General features: G+C 44.7%; 1 protein-coding gene across 8 annotated transcripts in view; it reads right to left on the reverse strand.

Moving 5' to 3' along the window:
• Positions 1 to 22,277, reverse strand: part of ITGB4 (integrin subunit beta 4) — a 102,151-nt gene that overhangs the window by 34,798 nt on the left and 45,076 nt on the right. For all 8 annotated transcript variants that reach the window (XM_077327774.1, XM_077327777.1, XM_077327778.1 and 5 more), the window contains exons 17-29: positions 20,529 to 20,658; positions 17,299 to 17,418; positions 16,088 to 16,194; positions 15,345 to 15,378; positions 13,868 to 14,053; positions 11,424 to 11,527; positions 10,335 to 10,393; positions 9,956 to 9,979; positions 8,746 to 8,894; positions 6,736 to 6,915; positions 5,203 to 5,351; positions 2,724 to 2,928; positions 1,666 to 1,826 (exon numbers count right to left, since the gene is read on the reverse strand). In XM_077327774.1, coding sequence (XP_077183889.1) covers positions 1,666 to 1,826; positions 2,724 to 2,928; positions 5,203 to 5,351; positions 6,736 to 6,915; positions 8,746 to 8,894; positions 9,956 to 9,979; positions 10,335 to 10,393; positions 11,424 to 11,527; positions 13,868 to 14,053; positions 15,345 to 15,378; positions 16,088 to 16,194; positions 17,299 to 17,418; positions 20,529 to 20,658 — 1,608 coding nt within the window. The remainder of the gene's footprint in view (positions 1 to 1,665; positions 1,827 to 2,723; positions 2,929 to 5,202; positions 5,352 to 6,735; positions 6,916 to 8,745; positions 8,895 to 9,955; positions 9,980 to 10,334; positions 10,394 to 11,423; positions 11,528 to 13,867; positions 14,054 to 15,344; positions 15,379 to 16,087; positions 16,195 to 17,298; positions 17,419 to 20,528; positions 20,659 to 22,277) is intronic.

The following is a 22,277-nucleotide window of genomic DNA, read 5'->3' on the forward strand; positions in this document are numbered from 1 at the left end:
ACTTTAAGAGCGTGTAAACGATTAAGCACCAGCTCCTATGCCAGCGAAAAAGGTCTTTCTGATACATCAAATGAACAAATATGCGTTGCTACAGGTGTTTTTGGGTTTTAAAAAAACAGTTTTTAAAGGGAAGTCTGAACACAACAGTTAATTGGCTGTTCTGTTTGATTGACGGCCAGGGGCGGGAGGAAGCGTGGAAAAATATCGCCTCCTTTGTTGTGATTTCGGCGAGACCGGAAACTTGTGTGTTACGAGAAAAGCGCTAGTGGGAGAGCCTTTTTAAAATAGAAATGGCTGTGTGCGTTACCGAGACCTGCCGCTTTTGATTGCAGCACTTTTCAGTAGTGCTCAGACTTAGCGAAATTGCCCATTGTGTGGAATGGCCCCTGGTTTGAGAGTCAGCTTGGTGTAGTGGTTAGTAGGGTTGTGTGCGGTGGTGTTCGAATTGGCCGTTTCAGGCTGACGCAGCCAGCATCGCACTGCGGGGGGGGGGGGGGAGAGGCACGGGCGCTAGTGCATAACGGCGCAAATATGCAAATATGCATGTGTGCACCGATTTGCGCACTAGCACCCACACCTCCCCTCCGACTGCGGCGTGGTACTGACTGCGTCGGCCTGGAATGGCCTATTCCATGCACAACCCTAGTTAGGAGTGCTGGCTTCTAATCTGGCAAGCCGGGTTTGATTTCATGCTCCCTCACATGCAACCAGCTGAGTGACTTTGGGCTTGCTACAGCATTGATAAAGCTGTTCTGAATATCAGGAGTGTCGCAGCCTCACGTATCTCACAGGGTGTCTATTGTAGGAAGAGGAAAGGGATGGCGATTGTAAGCCACTTAGACCTATTATTCATGGCAGGAAGCCCGCTGGGCTGCCGCCGTTCTGTTGTGGTGGGGCAAAAATCCCCACTGTTCCCCACATATACACAGGGGAGGGGATCCCCTGGCACACGTTGGTTGCCCCGATGCCATGGCCCCATGCACACAATGCGGTGCCGGAAGCACTGGGAGTGCTCCGCAACCGCAGCAGCGGCGGCAGGGGGGATCGAGAGGAGCATGCTGCTCTCCCACCATGATGAAGGTCGGGGGGATGCCCCTGTCAGCTCCACAGAGCCACGGGCAATAGACATCCCTACAGGGATGTCGTAGGTCGGGGAAGGAGCCGGGCCCAAAAGCTCTGCTCCTCCGATTATGCAGTGGGCTAGCCCGACCTAGCCCTCGCCTGTGCTTGCGGCGGACCTGCACAAATCCCTTTGACCTGCACGAATCCATTGCGAGCTAATGCTTTTTCATAATGCCAACTTGGGAAGGAATGCCCACTTCTCATTGTGTACTTTGATTCTGAGGCACTGATTCTAACGTGAGATTCACCCCACCATAAAACATTCAACAATTTGCTCCTCCCAAAACGCACTAGTTCTGAATCCTCCGAAAGTATTGGAATCTCGGGGAAAGACTGCTTCAAGCAAGCGGGGGAGGGACTGCCAAAGTGGATGTTTTAACCATACTGCGGTGCACACAGAAAGTAGCATGATCCCATGGTAGCAGCAGGATGAAGGACAGGAGGGTGATACTGTGGAGTCATTCTAGACCAAACTTCAGGACATGAGTTCAGTAGGATAATATTCCTATCCTCAGGCAGTTCTTACTCACTAACTCACCATACCTTGTACCCTGCGACTTTGCCAGGTGGAGGTAGCCAGTTGAAACGGATCTTCCTTGAATTTAGAGCTTGTGCGTTTGGATTAAGGGGTGCTCCAAGCCTGTTTCTAGAAGTCATTGGAAGTTGACCCAGGCCTGTCATTGATGCTACACCATCCATAACTTCTGCAGAGGGGGAGAAAAAAAATCTCCTGAAGAAACAGGCACTTGATTGCAATTGTCAGTGCTGCAGGTTTGAATGCCACAGCTTACACTATCATGGCTGCCTCACTCATCTACAAGTGCTGGCAACTAGGGCAGAACATTAAAAACAAATAGCTAGCTGTGGTTGACCATCAGGCAACATAATCAGTCTGGTGACTAGTATGGAGCAAAGATACTGATGGGCCTTAAGAGCAATTGGAACTGAACCTGTTCACTGTTTTTGTTTGTGCTGCTCACAAATGCTCTATAGTTTTAAGGAAAGGGTGTGTATAAGGAGGATGAAGGATGCCAGCACGGTGCAGTGGTTGGAGTCTTGGACTAGGAACTGGGAGGCCCAGTTCTGAATCCTCACTCTGCCATGGAAGACCTCAGGCCTATCGTAGGCCATGTATGGTATTATCAATGAAGTTTATTAGTAACATAGTAGAGGTTGAATGTGAGCTCAGTTGGTTCATCTGATCAAGTATGTAAGCTACAGACTATGGAACCTGGTGAGCATAATGCAGGGTTTCTCAACCAGAGTTTCATAAAACCCTGGGGTTTCTTGATGGCCCTGGAAGAGTTTCTCGACCCACCTCCTCCCAAAATGGCCAATGACGGGCCTGGAGGGGGCAGGGAGGGGCCTCAGGTGGGCATGTACATAGCTATCCTTCCCAACCATATTCTGCACAATCACACCACTTCTGAGGGTCCTTGAATCCTGAAGATTGTTTCAGGGGCTTCTCAACAGTAAAAAAGTTGAGAAAGGCTGGCATAATGGACCAAATTTCCTTGGTTTGTTTATCAGAGGCTAGTGTTCAGAGACACTACAGACACATCGACCAAATGATTCTTACTGTCAGAAGTTGCCAAACTCACCTGGATCATCTATTGTCACTACAGTTTGGGGGTATTTGCCAACTTTTGCCCCAAACCGGGGATCAATAAGATCTACTATGAACTGTTTTGGCTGCCTGTTGTGAAGAAAGGCGTCTATCTCAGTTAGCTCCAGTAATGGCACGTGCACCTCCTTCCGCTTCTCTCCAAGCTGGAAGATCAAGTCACCCTCTGTAAAAATATAATCCTGTGGGGGGAGAAACAACATGCCAAACAATGAGTGAACATAACACAAAGATTTTCTATAAGTGTTTTTCTCACTGTAGATAGTGGCACTAATCTTACTGCAATCACTAGGGATTTCAGAAGACACAACATCTCATGGGTCTTATTGGGCTGAAGTCATCCAGCTTTTCCAATGGTGAAAAAAGGTAAGATGAGGTCCTTTTTAACCATCAAGAAATCTTTGCTAGGAATCACAGGATCAGAATGGACAATAGCCATGGGAAAATGGAGTCTGTAATAGACCAGTTAAAGAGCCTCTTGTGGTGCAGAGTGGTAAGGCAGCCGCCTGAAAGCTTTGCCCATGAGGCTGGGAGTTCAATCCCAGCAGCCGGCTCAAGGTTGACTCAGCCTTCCATCCTTCCGAGGTTGGTAAAATGAGTACCCAGCTTGCTGGGGGGTAAACGGTAATGACTGGGGAAGGCACTGGCAAACCACCCCATATTGAGTCTGCCATGAAAACGCTGGAGGGCATCACCCCAAGGGTCAGACATGACTCGGTGCTTGCACAGGGGATACCTTTACCTTTTACTAATAGACCAGTAGCTGTGGTAATGCAAAAAGCAGTGGTATCCAATCAATCATTTGTCGTGATCCTCCAATCAGTACTAGAAGTTGGTGTCATAAGTCGTTACTTTCCCATCTCCCTCCCCAGCTTTGCAGTGAGGGAGGCAGCCTCCTTTCCTCCTCTCACCTCCCTCCCTGGCTTTGCCAATAGGGCCACGAATCTCCCTCCCTCCTGCTGCCTTCCTCCCTGGCTTTCCCTTTGTGCCTTGCTTCCACCACAAAGCAGTTTTACACTTGTGTGTTCTGATACATGCGACTCAGCCCTCTTCACACCTTAATTTATTAGCTCACACCAACCATACATTCCACTCATCAGCAGTATATAAGGTTGAAGCTTTTTGGGGCTTTATTGTTGCTTGGAGGGGGAGGAATGTTCAAAGGTGGCTGGAAACTAAGGGAGTGGGCGGCGGCAGCCACCTATGTATTCTGCCTTCACAAGTGCACTCATGACCACCTGCTACACTGTTTTGTCCCTTGAAAATTCTTGGGTTGAGGGGAAGAGTTATGCAACACAAGCCCATACTGGATCAGGTCATTGAGTAAGGCTGAAGGTTTTAAAAGCCTGAGGGGGAACATGTTGGAGTAAATAACTTAAGGAATGAAAGGGTTAAAATGGTGTTGTAGCAAACTCAGAACTGCTTACAGCATTGTTTTCAGTGGGGTTTTTTAAATTCCATTTTTTGTATTGCTTGACATAGCATGTCTGATACCATTTTGCATTTTTCTAGTTTTTGTAACCATAGAATCATAGACCGTTTCCACATGAGGAATCTGCCTGTGGACAGCCTCTGGACAGCCTCTGGTTACTGGCTGGTTTTAGAACCCCCTCCAATGACATGTCATTGGAGGGGGTTCTAAAACCAGCCAGTAACCAGAGGCTGTCCAGGGGCTGACTTGAGTTTTGGCCAGATTTGCCTTGGGAGGAGGGAAATTGTCAAAATTGGATTTGCCACTTTTAATCATGTGTCCCATCAGTGAGCAACCAGGGGCAACCCTGTATGGAGGGTGCTAGCGAAACACACGACAGTTTCGCTAGCACTGTCCTGCCATCACACCCACCCTTCCCTCTCCATTTCCTGCTCCAAGTATTTTTGACAAGTGGCACAAAAAATGTAGAACAGATGCAGATATTGCAATCTGTCTGAATGGGAGTCAGGACCTACGTGCAATGGGAAATGAGTGTAAAACTCCACACCTGTCTCTATGTGATAATTCCTCCTAGTCCAGATTAACATGAACAGTCTTCATATGGTCCTTGTACAGAGAGGGGAGGGTGTATCACAAAAGGATCATTCAAGAGGCATTTATCATAGGACTTGCTAATTCATGATGAATTTCCGAGGCAGATTCTGGCTTTAAGATAACTGTAGGTTAATTTAACTGCACCGAGAACTTGAAATTTGTCAGGAGCATAAACCCAACCTCTTGTCTCCCCTATTAGAAGAGTCAATAGGAACATGTTTCCCCATTCTTACCTGGAAGCGCAAGAACTGACTGCTCCACAGGAAGTTTCAGGATTCTAAGTTTACTACCAGCACTGCCTATCAGATGCAGCATCAGGCTGTGTCATGTGATGTGTGCATTTGGCGCAAGGCACAAAATTACAGCCACTTAATGGACAAAGCATAGCTAGAAATGCACTCTCCTCTTTAGACGGTTCCACAGTCCTTACTTTGCCTTCCTGAGCAGTGAGATCTCGTGTCCTGTACGTTATCTGGGACTTCCCATTCTCCAGTATTTCACGACTAATAGGGATCTTCGCCAGCTTGTCAAAGCGGCTGTAAGAATAAGTTGGTTCTAGGAAGCTAATGATGCTTTTGGCTAAACAGAAAGAAAAATGAGGTGTTTGTTATTAATAGTAATACAGCATCTATGTGCAAGCACTGCACAAACACAATATTTCTTATGTAAGCATAACATTAAGATTAATTTACTGCCCATACTCATAGCATAAAAGTGACACTCCAATATTTTCCTACCTGGCTTCCTAACGTTCTACTGCCATCTAGTTTTCAGATACATGAACCACTCAAAGATATTCTACAACATCTATGGTAACAGCCAATAAAAGAACTGTAGTCTGAAATCAGTGGTGCCAAGATTAGCAGATGATGGGCATCCCTGAATTAATATGCCAGGATGCATGATTTTACAGACCTGGACATGTAGCAGCTCTACTCCTTCCTACAAGGAACATGAGAATTGGGATACCATAGATTCTTTGGGGCAGGATGGTGGTAAATGAACTTCCACATTGTTCCACATTGGTTGTTGGTGAGCCATGATATCATGAGCTAGGAAATTTAACTTATGTAGAAGTCAATGTCATGAGGTTGTACATATGACTCTGCTTTTTCTTTTAAATTGAATCATATATATGTATATATCCCCCAAAATATTCATAGTCTTCCTGAGCACTGTCCACATAGACACACGCAAGTTCAGTCACCCTGGAGAAATAATGTTCTAGTGTATTTATTTTTGATTGACATTCCTATTTGACATACAAAAATGCCTGTATCTAAAATTCAGATTTTAAAAAGCATCATCAGTATGTATATTTCAGTACCTAGAAAGCAGTAAAAACATTCAAAATAGGGCTTTACATTTGCCTTTTTCAGGAGTCCAAGTTTTGAACACATAATTAAAAATGTAGTCTTGGTTCACCATATATCTATCTATATAAAGAGTGATTGGTATTTCTCATGATGTGCTGAACGTTCCAAATACTCCAGAGCAAGCCCCGCCTGCCAGAAGACTTTCAAAAGTTCGGAACACCAGGAAAAATCCCCCACCCCCACAGGGTGCAGAGGAAAGTCTCTCGGAACCCTGCAGGGGAAGCACCGGGGAAAGAGCCAACCAACGCCTCTCCCAATGGGGAGAGACTCTGGCCGTCTCTTTCAGTCCCCCCCTGCAGGGTGCGGAGAGAAGCCTCCTTGCGCCCTGCAGGGGCGGCATCGGGACCAAGGAGCCGGCCACCACCTTTCCTGGTGCTAAGAGACACTGGCAGCATCTTTAATTCCCCTACCCCTGCTGGGTTCACAGAGATGCCTCTCTGTACCCGCTTTCTTTAAATCCCTCCCCCCAAGCCCCTACTTGGTGCATTCCTGACCGCACCAAGCTTTACTTCTAGTTGTTACATAACAGACAAGGAGGAAAGAGTTAAGAGCAATCATATCGGATTCCATCGGATTAGCATACTTACCTTGTTCTTTAATTATAGTGATGTTGACAAGACGGCGACCAATCACTGCAGTCCCCACAGGAACATCAATGGCCTCCACCTGCAGCTGCTTTTCATCCTCATCCTCATCCCTGATGAAGAGGGGAACCCGGACATCTACCAGCTCCACTCCTTCCTGAAACTCAACCATGCCCTGGGCATCTGCGGTTGAATGGAAGCAGAGGGAGACAGAAGGGAATCATGAGGAGAGAGGAGATGTTTCTGACAGTATCCCTCTGCTGTCATCAAAGTTCCAGTTTTCATAGAAGTGCTAAATCTTTTTCTGGACTAATCTTTTAGTCCAGAACTTTTTCTGGACTAATCTTTTAGTCCTTCTGGACTAAATCTTTTTAAGACTAATTCACATGTTACAAAGTTCATGTGGGACACGAGGGGCATGGGACTTCCATGCTGGAAACTTAATTCCCAGTAGGGATGCCGTCCCCAGGTAGGACTTGTGGATCCCCTAGAATCTCCAGATGAAAGAGATCCGCTCCCCTGGAGAAAATGGCTGTTTTGCAGGTTGAACTCCATAGCATTACACAACACTGAGGTCCCTCCCCACCCCAAATCCTGCCCTCTTCCAGCTCCACCCTTCAAAGTCTCCAGGTATTTCTTGATCCAAATTAAAATACAAATATTTATTCCATTCACGTGCATATTTAACATTTTTGGAACATCAACATTAGTCTGACACTATTGCACAAATCCAGAGCATGTTGACACATGGATAAATGACCTGATACAAAAAGCCCAAATGCATTTTAACCCCTCTTGGGGGTCTGTTTTTTTGTATCGGGTAGTTCATCCATGTGTCAACTTGCCCCAGATTTGTGCAATAGTGTGAGACTAATGTTTATGTTTTAAATTTTTAATGTGCACATGAATAGAATAAATATTTGTATTTTAATATTTAGCATATGTTTCTGCTGCTCAGCTCCTAGCTTGTTTATACAGGTTGGGTTATTTTGTTTCCTCTTTTATTGTTCACCCAATTCAGATTCAGACCGTGGCTTGAAATGGCCCCTTAAGTTTCACCACCAGGGCAAACAGTAGCTTCTCACAGTATTTTCAGGTTGGGAAAATAGCAAGCAGGGGAAAACGTTAAGCTCTTCTCCCTGCATACCATGGTCCTGATCCAAATCCAGCCTGTATGTGCCTGGGAATTAAGTGTTCAGTGCAGAACTCTCATGTCTAATTGACAGTTCATGTATCTGCCATATGTATTTGTAAAATGTGAACCAACCCCCAGGCTATGGATTCACATGACTGACTGTTGCCAGTTGCATTCCAGATCAGGTTCAAGGTTTTGGTATTAATCTTCAAAGCCATCCATGGTCTTGGCCCCACATATCTGAGGAACCGCAGGGCTTTGCGCTCAGTAGGTACGAATCTGCTGGTGGTCCCTGGCCCACGAGAAGTATGCCTGGCTTTGACAAGGGCCGGGGCCATTTTGGTCCTGGCCCTGACCTGGTGGAATGAGCTCCCGGAAGAGCTGATGGCCCTGATGGAGCTTTCACAGTTCCACAGGACCTGAAAGATGGAGCTCTTCCACCAGGCATTTGGTTGAGGCCGGGTGACAGCCAAGATCAGGGGCCCCTCCTCAGATTGGTTGGGTCATCAGGCCTTTCTCCTACTTACATGGATGGGTGGTGTTTTCGGAACATATGGGGAAAGGGAGGATCAGGGCTGTCATTGATGGCAGGATAGGTTTTTAATGTACGGATGGTTTATATTTTATTGCAGGGTTTTTAATGTTGTAACCTGCCGCAAGCCAGCTTGCTGGGAACGATGGGTAAAAAAATCTAATAAACAAAATAGCAACCATTCCTTCCTCGTTGAAAGCTAAGGAGAAGGCTAGGCTAAAGGAGAGGAGATTTTTTTTCTGTTAAGGAGCATTCAGTCAGCTGAATCTGCATCGCAAGCCTCAGTCTTGGTTGAATTAAGGAACTTAATTAAAAAGCAGGCCAAAATGTAGCATGCATCTCCTACCTTGGTCTGAAATTACAGTATAGTAACCAGGTGCCACTTTCAGGTCATTGAAAGCCTCTCCAGAGATGTGCTTTTCTGTTACGTCCACAATCTGCTTCTTGGATGAGCGGGGGGCAGTGAGCACAGTGTCCACAATTGTGTGGTCCTGCCTGGAGATGGGGACAATATAGGTATGAAGCTTGCTTCACATAGTTTATTAGCAAAACATTGTGTCTGCAAGGCAAACCATGCAGTGCAAACTTGACTTTCAAGTACACCTAATCTGTAAACTAGTGACCGTAGGGTTGTCAACTCTGTCTCTGGAAATAGGGTGTCATCTAACAGGTGGGGCCTGGTGATCCCCTAGAATGGTAGCTCATCTCCAGATTACAGAGACCAGTTCAGGGCTGTGATGAGCCCAAGATCACCCAACTGGCTTCACGTGGAGGAGGCCACACTTTTAACCACTACACCACACTATCTGACATGAAGCACCCCAAATATATATCCATATAAGGATCACTGAAGTTCCATATTGGATGGCATGTTTATAGCTACATATCATTCCTTCACGGGAAATCAGTCAGCCACCATTCCTACCTCCCAGAGGTTGATTTATGAACAAGTTGAATAAACCACAATTTAGAGAATGAGGGCACTCTGAATACAAAACTTTTTACTAAAATCATTTTGGGAGTGATGCTACAGAGTCTCTTAAACTTGATGTGTTTTAAGTCTTCAGCATGTCTTAATATACCTTACTGCTGCCTCTTCTCCAAGGATAGGGTGAATGGTTTGGGAGGACCAAACCAGGGCCAAGCAAAGGGCAGTCTTACCCCGTGTGAGGTAAGTGGGAACAGTCTCACAGCCAGCTGCCCTAGCTCCAGATGGAGCAGGCCCACGAGGATACTGATCTGGCTGCCAGAGCTAGGGACAGGATGGGTGCAAACAGTGGCAGCCAAAGCCTGCTCTTTTTTCTCTTCCCCCCACCAGCACAGGATCTGAGACAAATGCCCCTGCTACCCATTGGCTAAGACCATTCCTGCCCTCATACAGTATTGAGAACTGAATTAACAACATGAATACTGCAGTGCAGAAAGTGGATGAACTAAGGGTAATTTTTAGACAGGTATCACACTTGCTAAGGTTCAGGTAATGCCCCCCCCCAACAGACACAGCAGTGAAAAATTTCCACATGTCCACACCTGTATTCTAATGCTTTTGGGCTTACCGTTTCCCAGAATTTGGCTGTAACCTGAGGAGAAAACAGATCAGATGAATAACTTTGATCTCTGGAGAGACACAGGACTTTGTTGGTTTGCTCTGTCAGATACAGTTTATAGCAGTCCCTCCTACCGAAAACTAAAGGTGATAAAAATTCTTACTACCCCATTGGTGAATTTTCCCTAATGGGAAACCCATGCCAATTCTCTCTTTACTATGTATCACAAGGGACAATCAATGCAAGAGTTCTCTATAAGACACCCATTATATCTCCAAGACTTAATTACATTCTGAAATGGTTACCATTCTTCCCTGTTTAAAAAAATAACAAACAACAACCCACTGCATTTTCACAACTCTTTGCTTGCACTCTTCAATTCACTCACCTGAATTTTGTCTGTCGAAGTTTGTGGGCTCCAGGGACAGTTCTGTAAATCTCACTCAACTACGAAGAGAACAAAAAGAGTTATGAATTCTCATGAGAAATAACAAAACATGTAAAAGTTGTGGTGTAAATGAAATCCCATTTCTACTCACCCAAATACCGAGGGACCACCATTGGAAGAACACCTGAAACTGAGCTTCCCATTAAAATCCTTTCCCATGGGCATGCTAAGAAATAAGTCCCCTACAGCAAATGTTCCAATTCTCCCTGTAATTTTCTTGCTGTTAATTACTTTCTTTCCTCCTGGGATTTTGGATACCCTCCCAGCACCCATGAAGCCACAGTTAATTATCAGGTTTTGTTCTCTTTGGGAAGAAGACTCTTAACATTCTTTTCCATCTGCTGAAGCCAATTCTGCATGTGGAAAAAGGGAGAGCATTTTCAGCTATTCCCCTTACCAGGCAGATCCCCAATTGACCTCTAAACCCAAAATCAAGAAAAGGAAGCTCACACTGGTTGCATTGGTGACTTCTAAACTTTTTGGGACATCTCTGATGTGAATGGAAAATGGCTTCTTTTCCTGCTTCCACAACATATTATGGCACTTTCAGGTAACTTCCAGCTTTTCCCTGGCTTTGCCACATTCTTTCTAAAACCTATTTTACTATGATCTTTTTTGGTAAGAGCTCAGCGATGTTGGAGTGCCTGGACTTCAGATCTTTCCCAGTTTTGTCCACATACAGGCTAGTTTCCCAACCTGGTCCCCCCTGCAGCAGCCATTTCCCATCCTATACCACCAGGGGGCTTTTCAGGAATCTTTAAAATGGGTACCTGACATATCAGTACAGCATTTCTTGAGATTTGGAGATTTCCCCCAGATCTCATCCATTGAGGGGAGGAAATAGCTGGAGCAGTGAAAAGGCAGGGGGAAGCCCACCATCTGGAAGCTCTATTGCCAGTGCATGTAATCAGCAGCTGTAGCAGCAACAAGACAGCCACTGAGAATCATGACCATGTGGAAGTTACCAATGTGTTTTCTCCTACCCCTTAAGAGCAAACATGACAGCCATCATTGCTTTCTGCTACGTACATTCTCTTCCACTTCTTTTTGCAGTTGCTGGTGTTCACGGCTATCTGGTTTTGCAAGATTTTGGGTGTAGAGCCGGGCCAATCTGAGCGACAACCCATATGGAACTAGAAATAATGAAATTAGTCAGCTTTCTCCCCATGGTTGTTGGCAAGCACAAAGCAATGGGACTGCAGATTGTTTTGTGTACTTAATGCAAACTTAAAATCCTGGGGCTGAGATCCTGCACACAGTTAAACTGCATAAAACCCATTTAGTAAAGCAATTGTATGCACGGTTCCAATCACAAGGTATAATTTTGTTGAATAGCATGAAAAGCTTATTTCAGATTTGCTGGTTCTGAAATGTATGAAATTCTAAGCATCTGGACAAGTTCGCGAATCTGCAGCATCAGCACTAGATTTCAGATGGTGCTGGCATGTACCACAGATTATGCTATCCTTCTGGATCACCTATCTGGGCTGAGGGCTGGAAGGCGCCTTCTGCAATGGTTCAGAGGACGATGCTGATGTATTTTGGGGTGTTGGTTTTAATGGTTTTAAAAATGTGATTTGATCGTGTATGTTTGACATTGTTAACTACCTTGGTGGCCCTTGTGAAGGCAGAAAGGTGAGACATAAATTTTACAAAATAAATAAAATATATCATGGTTCTTGATAATACACGGGTAGGGTTGTGGAGAAGTCCTGTCCCACAGGTTAGGTCATATGAGTTTCACCTTGAGGTGATGGATGTTTCTCTGCCTTCCCCTTCCGCAAGCAACCCCAGAAAATTCAGTGGTGGGTATTAAGAGAGTTTTGTGAACAAACATGCCACGCATCATAGAAGGTTGCAGTGAGTAGGGAGAACTAGGAGGATCACCCACCTCCTTCTTGCATCAACACAAACCAATGCAATGCATTTATAAAGGGTTAGGATTTTGTCTGAGTAAGGTAGACTATAAATAGCAAAAATAAATAATGTCAAAAAATACATTCAGGTCAGAATACCCAGGTCAGAAGCACTGACCTGGGTGTATTATTCAGCACAGAAAACTTGCAAAAAGACTGCCAAAAACAACATCTTACTTTTTAATTCTTAACATGGCACAATTTTTCACAGCATGAAACCCATTGTATTATTTTCGTTTTTGCATTGCAAGGGCTGCGTTTTTTTTAGAGAGGCTTCTGAAACTTGTTTTACGGTAACTTTTCTTGTGTAACAACACTGAGGATGGTCTTTTTTTATGCATAAATGTTTGTGTGTTTTTGGTCTCCTCCCCTTTTCTGCTTGCAGTACCTTGTATACCAATGGGAGCTCCTGTACCTGCCACTGATACTCTGCCTTTGTCAGTGATCACGTGAACATGCCATTTGCCCTGGCAACTGAGCCAACTGTATTGTTATGTAAAGTAGTAGAAGTTCCCCCGTGGCATGCATGGTATTTCCTCCACAGCCTTCTGCAAATGCTCCTGAGACTACAAAGCTCTACCTCTGATCAGTGACCAAGCCTGGGGGGGGGGGGTCTGTTTGAAAGTTTATCCAGCTTGCGAAGCAGATGAGTCTGATATGCTGATTCTGGGTTGCAGGAGAATGAGGAATCAGGGCTGCTTCAGGCTATGGGCAGAGGCTCCCGTTTTGGGCTTGCCAGTTATTAAATAAAACCTTCACAGGGGAAGGGGTGGTATTGTGGGGGCTTTAAGTTTGCATGGGAGCCTGCAGTCTGCTGTGGTCCATCCTGCCCACTCTCTACAAGGAGCAGGATACCTCAGAGGGGGAAAGGTGGTAGTTTTGGCATTCAGAAGACTGTTTATCTCCATGGAAAAGTGTCCATGTCCATTAACTACAATTCCCATAAGCACGATTTAAAAGGGTCAGCTATGGAGGAAAGCAGTGCAGGTATCCTTGATAGTCCTGCAGGCAAGGCCAATCCTTGGAAACTGGCCAGAATTTGGATGGAGTTCCTCCAAGGAACACTAGGGGTCATGAGGTGGAAGTAAACAATGGCAAACTACTTCTGAACGTCTTTTGCCTGGTTGCCAGACAATCCTTGAATCTACTGGCTACACTTTGCATGCCATATGACAAATAAATAATAACACCACCAAAGAATGCATCTGATGAAATCTCTTGTTTGAGTAAGGCAGACTATAAATAGCAAAAATAAATAATGTCAAAAAATACTCCTTCATGGTAGAAACTTTGTAGAAACCAGGGAGGATTCTTCCGATCAGCCTAATATTTTTTTCAGATTTGATATATTTTAAAGATTTTGACATTAGGGGATATTCTAGAAAGCAACTGATCAATGTGCATTCTGGGGTAGCATTCATGTGATGGTCATATGTATGACCACAAATCTGAATCAGTAACAGATTCTGAAGGGACAAGGATTGCCATTTTTGGCTTCAATAACAGGCCCAATGTTACTATCCAATGTTTTCTCCATCTCTTAAAAATGGCACTCACTCATATCCTCGGGATTGAGAGCTAGGGTAGAGAAGCCTTGCTTGTGCACATTGTTGTTGATCTTCCAGTGGACTGCGTCTCTGCCTTTCAAGTTTCCCGTGCGCACCATAGGAGTGTCCAGGTGGTCTGAGGACATTAGGCTCTGCCTAAGAAGATAGTGGTCCTCCTTGAAACCCACAGTGCGCCCTTTAGAAGAAGTAGTAGAGTTAGAATGTACACTTCTTAAAGTTTGGTCTGAACTTTTCCATAATTCTTCACACTGACTTAGTGGAATAGGATGAGCTCACTATCCAAGAAGGAACACCTTACTTCTGCTTCATACCTTACAAGGTACACAATAAGCTACTTTTATATGGAGGCTATTAAGGTTTGTAATCTCCATTCCATCCACAATGGCTGTCCAGCATCTCAAGATGAAGTCTTTCCCATCACCTACGGCCTGATCCTTTGAACAATAGTTCTTTGGGATTGTATTTGGGACCTCCTGCATACAAAGATGATGCTCTACCATGAGTCATAGACCTTCCCTGTGTTTTTCCCTTAGCATTTCTAGTTGGGCGAAAGGAACTAGGTGGCCCTATTATACTATCTCACTCATCAGGTCCTATTATACTATCTCACTACTAACCTATTCCTTGCTATCTATGAACTATGGGATACTGAAACTGCAAAAATGCTCAATTGGCCTTTCTTACTATCTGCGTCACAAGTCATGCTTTTAGCATGTAGAATATTGTACATGCTAAAAAGATCACAGGACATGTGATATACTAAAATACATGCAGTTTTAAACCATGCAATATGAGTGTACCCTATAGAGTTTTACTGACTGCCTACAGCTAACTGCAGTCGTACCATGTGGATGTGTGCAAAGTGGTAATCAGAATGGGACTTTGTTCTCAAGGTAGAACCCATCCTGTGCACAAAAGTCCCACCCTGCACTTTTTCTGAGCAGTAATAAAAATCTACTGCTTACCTTCTCAAGAGAAGGGTTTAGAAGAAATAAAAAATATGCTTGAAAACATCAGTATCACTGATGCAGAACACTGATGCAGAACACCACCGCTGTGCTGCCATCCATCATACACATATCATTAAAGGCTCCATCAATAGCTGTGACTCCGTTTTTCCCTACAATATCATCCCATGGGCTTGATCTTTTACTATTCATACAGTGCATAATTCAAGACACTGCATATGTTTGATGGTGTGAGGTCCCAGATTCTCAATATCTCTGAAAATAATCTCAGGGAACAATACTTATATAGTAGAGTTCAGGTTGATAGTACCGGAGCAGATGGGACTATTAGCCAAACAATATAAGACAATACCTCGTAATTTATACCATCTCAGTTGTTGTCAACCTTATTCTAGAGTAAACCAATACCCTTTCCCTTGAAAATCCTACAGTAAGCACACCATTCTAACATTCCTGGCTTCCACCCCAAAAACCACGTATAATTTAAAGAAAATGTACCTCGTGCACAACAGGGCAGCAGGGCCAAACAAGCCTAAGAGATAAAATGAAAAAAGAATAAAGTGTGCAAAGTTTTTCACATCAATCTACTACCGGGAACCTTCCTCTGTCACAATATGTGCACAAGCCTTCCTTCCATACCGCTTTCATGTACTACATGTACTGGTTCAGCAGCATAAACTAAAGTATGGGCCACTAAACACTGCCTGTTCACTGATCACGCCTCTTTCTTATGAGGCACAGCCCAGTGCCCTGGTCCCACCAGAGTCCTATGAGTTCTATTCTGAATCTCCCTTATAATTGCTGCATTTTCTCAGCAACCTCTTCCTATTGTTCCTTTTTGCATCTAGGACATAGCAATGTAGCCTGGGTAACAAAGATTAACATCAGTTATAATTCCACTGATATTTTGGTCCAGAGTGTAACAATAAATCAAAAACACATCTAATTAAATCATTATTATCAATGACCTCTTTGAAAGAGGGAAAACCTATATGGGTACAATAGGATGTGTACAATGTGGACACAATCTGTCCCACAAAGATGTGATAAGACTCGCCTTCTGGTTTGGGTACTTTCAAAGTGATGGGGTGAAACCCAGCAAGAACTAGCTCAGGTTGCTTTACGCTAGGAAAACTGCTTAGGCTCCCTGGCAAGTGGCTCCAGACTCAATAGCACTGATGCAAAACATTCATTTTAGGTCATGACACTTTGCAAGCTTTTGAAGTGGAAAGGTGATCTACCTTGCAACAATCACAGAACCTCCAACACAGTAGAAGAAGAAGTCCCAGGAGCAGCATCAGTAAAATTAGCAAGGGGATAAGCCAAAGGAAGCTTGTTGCCGGGCACTCTGGAATGACAGAAACCTTTTTATGGTTAGGAAGGAGATCATATGGCCCAAACCGGAAACAAGGGCAGGGACAATGAGGGGTGTGAGGGAGAGAGGCAGAGGCAGAGAAATTCATCAAAACTTCTCTACATATTACAGACTTCCCACCCTTGTGTCCTGCAAACAGCCATACATAATTTCCTCATTTCCCACCCATGCAGTGCTCCAATCAGATCTTGAATGTGTTGCAACTGTGAAGCAACTTCACTCCTTTCCCAACCCCCATCAATTCAGGAAAATGTTATTGGGAGAAGGCTGAAGCACTTTCTCCATGCATGCCACCATCAAGATATATAACGATGAGTCCCTGTCATGGTCAGAAATCCAGTTTTCAGACTGGTATCTAGAGACAGGATTAATAGCTTTGGTCATGCCTTCAATATTAAGGTATGCCTAGGTTGACCCCAGACTATCTTTAAACCGCTCGGGGAGCGGTAACATATTTCATTAAGGGGGTTGTGGGTGGAGAGTGGGTGGGGCCGGTGCAGGTGAGGGCCCAATTGGAAGGCCAGAGTTCTAGCCAGTCCCCCCCACAGGGAGCGCAGGCCCTTTCTCACTGGCACCCCGACGACAGGACCTCCGGTGAGGAGGGGAGGGTGCCGGCCATGTCTTCCCCGCGGTCTGCCAAGCACATCCACTGCCTTTTCAAGGTGGCAGCTGTGCTTGGTGTGGCACCAGGAAGACATGGGGGCTCCCCCCACGAGTGCATGGCTTCCCTGAGCCCCACCAAGCACACCTGCCGTGGGCAGCAGATGTGCTTGAAAGGGCAGCGGGTGTGCTTGGCGAGCCATGGGAAAGCTGCACCCTTGCCTGGGGGGAGGGGGCTGGGGATGGCTTCCCCGCAGCCCCCAAGCACACCCGCAGCCTCCCTGGGGCACTGGGTGTGCTCGGCACTGCGGGGGGACCTTTCAAATCCCGTTATTACTAACGGGCTTTGAAGCTAGTACATACATAAAACACTATGCTCTGGAATAATAGGGGAAGGACTTAAGGAATAACAGACAGTCTGTGCATCTTGCTTCAATATTCAACAGCATCTCTTCCCCCGTTCCCCCTTCTGTTTACCTTTCTTGTTTTGTACAAGAACAGTTGCATTGCTTCCGTCACTGGGATTCTCTTTGGTGAAACGGTAAATGCAGTCATCCTCCTCATCTTGGAAGGAACAAATTGTTCTTACCTTGTCATCTGTAGTGGACATAAAACAGTGATATGGCACCAAAGCATCTTAGAAATTTCTAGGTTCAATGACATTTTTGCTCCTACCAGAGATGAAGAAGATATACTGTTTTGAAATACTAAGGGCCATTCCACGCAGTGCTAATGTTGCTGAAGTCTAACTGTTATGTAATGCTATTTTTTTTAACATTATGCATGACGTTGTATACAATCCGCAACACTCCTGCAACACTCCCGCAAAAATCGCTTTAATGTAGCGCTTTTGGGGGAATCATAAAAAATGGATTCCCCCTAAAAAAACCGCTTGACTCCTGAGAACAACCTGCAACACATACGAAAAAGACATGTGCATTCTCAATATAGCGGTAGGAGGAAGGTTCCTCCTTCGCTCCTGCACCCAACCTTCCGGGAGACGGGGAAGGCTTTTTTTCTCTTCAAGCTGCCGATAGCAACGAACATGTGAGCACACGGCTTTTTAAACAGAAGTTCCTGGACAACTAATACAGCAGTGTCAAACAGAAAGCACCCTTCTTCAAATATATATTCAAATATTACCCACAGTCATTGTTCGAAAAAAAAGTTTTTTTTTAACGGAAACGCGTGTCAACAAATACACGTGAGCGTGGCATGTTTTGTCCGATAAAGGTATGTTTTGGGAAGAGAAACCGAAAGATGGCTCTCTATGGAGCAATGAGTAAACACATATTCGTTGCCACTTGTATTTTCGGTTTTTAAAAACAAAAATTAAGGGAAAAGAGGTTTTTGGTGGCACTAGGATATCGATTTCATTGGCTCTTCAGTTTGATTGATGGCCAGAGGCCGGCAGAAATGCCACAAATTTGTAGTGATTCAGGCAAGACCGGAAACTTGTGGGTAATGAAAACAGCACTAGTGGGAGAGCCTTTTTTCCCACTGTGTGCGTTATCAAGACATGCCGCTATTAATAGTAGCGCTTTACAATAGCGCATACATTTGGCTACACTGGCGTTTGTGCAGAATGGCCCTTAGAAATTACCTCAACAATCCACAGGGCTTATACCATTCACCATATGTTTGGCATGAAGTCATGTGGATGTTGTAAGAAGCAGCAGGTTGAATTCCCTTACCTTGGACAAAAACGTGGTTCAGTACACTTTGTTTTATAAGAAAGCCTTACTACTCATAAAGCTTATCAATGCTGGAATAGACTCAAAGAACAATGAATGGAGCTCAACTCACTGAGCAGAACTTCCCTATCTTCCCCTTCCTGTTTTAGCCTGAAACATTGCCTGTGGGGCTAGAGGACCCCCAGAAATGTACTGGGCACAATGTGAGGATCTATAGCTGGAGAAGAGAATCTGTGAAAATCAACACACACACACACACACACACACTTCTACTGGCAGAGGTTCCCTTCCACCCATGTAAAACAAGGCTTAACCTCCTGTACAAAATGTTACAAGTACAATTGTCATGTGGCCATGGTGTTTGGAGGGAGAATTTTTAGAAATATATATTTGTTGGTGACAGCCATGGCATAATTTCTGAGAAAGCTCAGAGCAGACATCACACATCTCTAGGAATCTATGTTTTTTTCCTCAGAATTTCCAGCAATTCCGAGACAGGTGTCTTCACACCATCATCAACAAAAGCCCCCCCCCCCCGTATCCCAGTCTCCCACTTGTTGCTAAACAAGGCAACCCTAAGTACAATCAATCAGTACAAGGGTTGCCCTGCGTCAATGAGCATAGTAAAAAATGTAACATGTATGTAATGTAGGTTTTGCAAGACTATCTAGCTAAAAAGAAAGGGTATCTTTAACCGCTCCTGCGGAGCGGAATAAATAAAAGAGTAAGCCCTAAGGGGAAGGAGAAAAGGCGGGCTCTGTCTGGGATAAAAACTCAAAGGGCCCAATCAGGAGCCGCAAAGCTTGGGCCCTCCAAGTGTCACTCCAGGGCCAAGCAGCTCCGTGCGGCTCCCCATTGGCTGCTTGGCCCAGCCTCGCCTTCCCCGCCCGGGGACTCACCACACACGAGGAGAAGCAGCCTTCCCCGATGGTGAGTACTCCCAGTGGCCTCCCCTCGCCCTCGCGAAAGGAGCAGGGACGCGGCGTCGCAGATGCCCCATCCCTGCTCCTTTCCCACCTGGGGTCCCTTCCCACTGGCCATTCCCCACCGCCGCTGGCCGCCCCCCTCGCCCCACCACCGCTTCCCAGTGACCACAGACACACAGACACGCACACACACACACAAAACTCCCTGGCCGCCGCCCCTGGCCCCTCCCCTCTCACCTATCTCTCTGTTTGCCTTCCTTTCTTCCTTCTTCCTTCCTTCCTTCCTCTCCCCCACCCCACACATCCACGCACACACTCCTCTCTACCCCCTCTTTCCTCCCCCCTCCCCCTCCCGATTCTCCCCCCCCAACCTACACCCCCCCTGTCCCCTCCCCTTTCACCTACCTCTCTGCCTGCCTGCCTTTCTTCCTTCCTACTTCCTGACTTCCTGTATTTCTCCATCTCCTTCCTGTCTCTCTGTCTTTCCCTCTCACTTGCTTTCTGTCTCTCTTCTTTACTTTCTCCCTCCTACCCATCCCTTCAACCACCCCTTGCCCTTTTTTCTCCCTCCCATTCCTCCTTTCCTCTTCTTCCTTCCTTCCCCACAGTCTGTTCTCCCCCTCTGCTAGGGCCCGCTGTATTTCATCGACAGCGGGTTTATTTTCTAGTAAACATATAAAATTAAGAAAATAAATGCACTGGTATGCCAAGAATTCCTCAGGACAAGGCTAGGCCAGTCAGTATGCAGTGCTGCTGCATGATCTTATGCCCATTCTGGAGTCACTTCACAAGTCTCCTGAGGGTGTGAAGAGGCCTATCACTGCTTATAGGAAAAACATGAATCATTATTTCTCAGTTGATAAGTAAAATGTTCACAAGATAAGGAAGTTCTGGCTAGGACAGCTGATCTGTAACAGCTCTCCCCCATACCTAAGCTGTCATGTAGATATTATGTGATGGACCCAACAGCGTGAATTGGGGCTATGACTATTCTCTACCTCCTTTCCTGGACAATGTTTATTCTCATCAGTGCAATGTATACACTGGCCCATATTATACTGTCAAGCAGGCAGTGAAGTCTTCATACCTTTTGTCAGTTCATCCACCTTTTTAATATCATAAGGACATCCTATACAATCCTGTCCCTTCTTCTCTCCAGTCTTCCAAGCCTTGCACTGAACACAGCTGCGCATATCTTCACACTCTTGCTGAAAGCCCTTTTCAACAGAAGAAGGCATCCAGTCAAAGAAGCACATCACAAGAATGGAGATTTACAGAATGCTTGACCGTTGGATGATTGCTTGAGAGAAATATATAAATTCACCTCATCAGAGAAATGATGGAAAGAAGAGAACAGACAATCATGGGGGATCAAAATGGAAATATACAAAGTAATATATCAAATGTATGTAATGCACAGGCCTTCTGCCGAGACCTTTTCCACAGCTTGGAGTTGCTGCTGTTTCACAGCAAGTTGAATCCCCAGCTGTTGCTACCACTTTGTGGCACCCCTTCTGCAAAAGGGCATTAATTTTGGGGAATTTCCCCTTGAATTTGTATCTGACCGTCCCCGTGTGTTCCACGCTTCCTTTGAAAAGGTCTGTGTGACTGTGTCATCATGTACTTTGTCAGCAACAAAACCTCTTGTTTTTGTGTGCAAATGCAGTAATGTTATAACATAACACTGTAAAAATCTGGATGTATTGTGCCATGGCCAGTGGCTGTCAAACTGGATACATCAATTCATAATGTTATTCAATAATTACAAATAATTAAATGTGTTCTCATGTATTTCCTCAGTGACAGAATATTCTTTTTTGGCTCATGTACAGTAATGTTATTGTAAAAGAAGACTGGATGTATCACAGGGAACAGCATGGTTGCCATCTTTTCAAAGGTTATCTGCTCTTCCTTAGTTATCAACTAAGAAAATGGCCAATGAAGATTCCCACAAATGCCTAAAAAAAAGTAGTACATTTGTAATTGTTAAACTGGATATACCAATTCATAACTGTGTTATTCAGTAATTATGAAGCATGCTACATGGAAATATTGCACATGTTGAGTTTCCATGATTATCAAATCAATCAATTAATTCCATTCAGATGTTTAAAATACTGAATTGTTATCACAAATATACTGGGAGTTATAGGGGGAGAGAAGGGGGGAGAGAATGAATATAAAAAGGAAGGCAACAGAACCCACTGACTAAAAAAAAAAGGAAAGAAACTTAAATTGGCAATTGCATGGGGAAAGCTGAATCAAGCCATATTGCTCATTTTATAATGCAGTAAAATTATTAAGTTTTTAAAAGATCAGCTTCATAATACAAAACTATGCTTAAAAAATCAGACTGTTGTTCAGGGGTCTTGGTGGGATGGGGCGTACATGCAATGCTGACACCACAAAAGGGCACTGGGAAACAAAATTCAATTCTGGGAATTCTACACTTGAAAACTGTGAGTTAGTCCCCAAAAGAAAACAGGGAAAGTTGAGCCAGAAAACGCAAGGTAACGGGGCAATAAATTCAGAGCTACTTCTGGAACAGCTAAAAATTGAAATGAAAGTTTTACAAATATTGATAATTTAAGAATGCTGATGTGGCAGTATGTACTTATGGAGAAATGGTCAAGTTATAGAGCAGGGCATTGTCTTCTGAAAGCCTTTGTGTAGCATAATTGTCTTCCACTGTATACGGGGGGGGGGGGGGGTAGGGGAGGTTGCCAACAGGCCTACAGAAAAATGTGTTGGGACTTAGTGTGTAAAAATGAATATCTGAAGCTTTCCATGGCTTGGAGATAGATAACATCACGCAGTAAATAACACTCCTTTGATT

Source organism: Paroedura picta, chromosome 3 (assembly GCF_049243985.1).
Source record: "Paroedura picta isolate Pp20150507F chromosome 3, Ppicta_v3.0, whole genome shotgun sequence".
In the NCBI taxonomy this organism is placed as follows: domain Eukaryota; kingdom Metazoa; phylum Chordata; class Lepidosauria; order Squamata; family Gekkonidae; genus Paroedura; species Paroedura picta.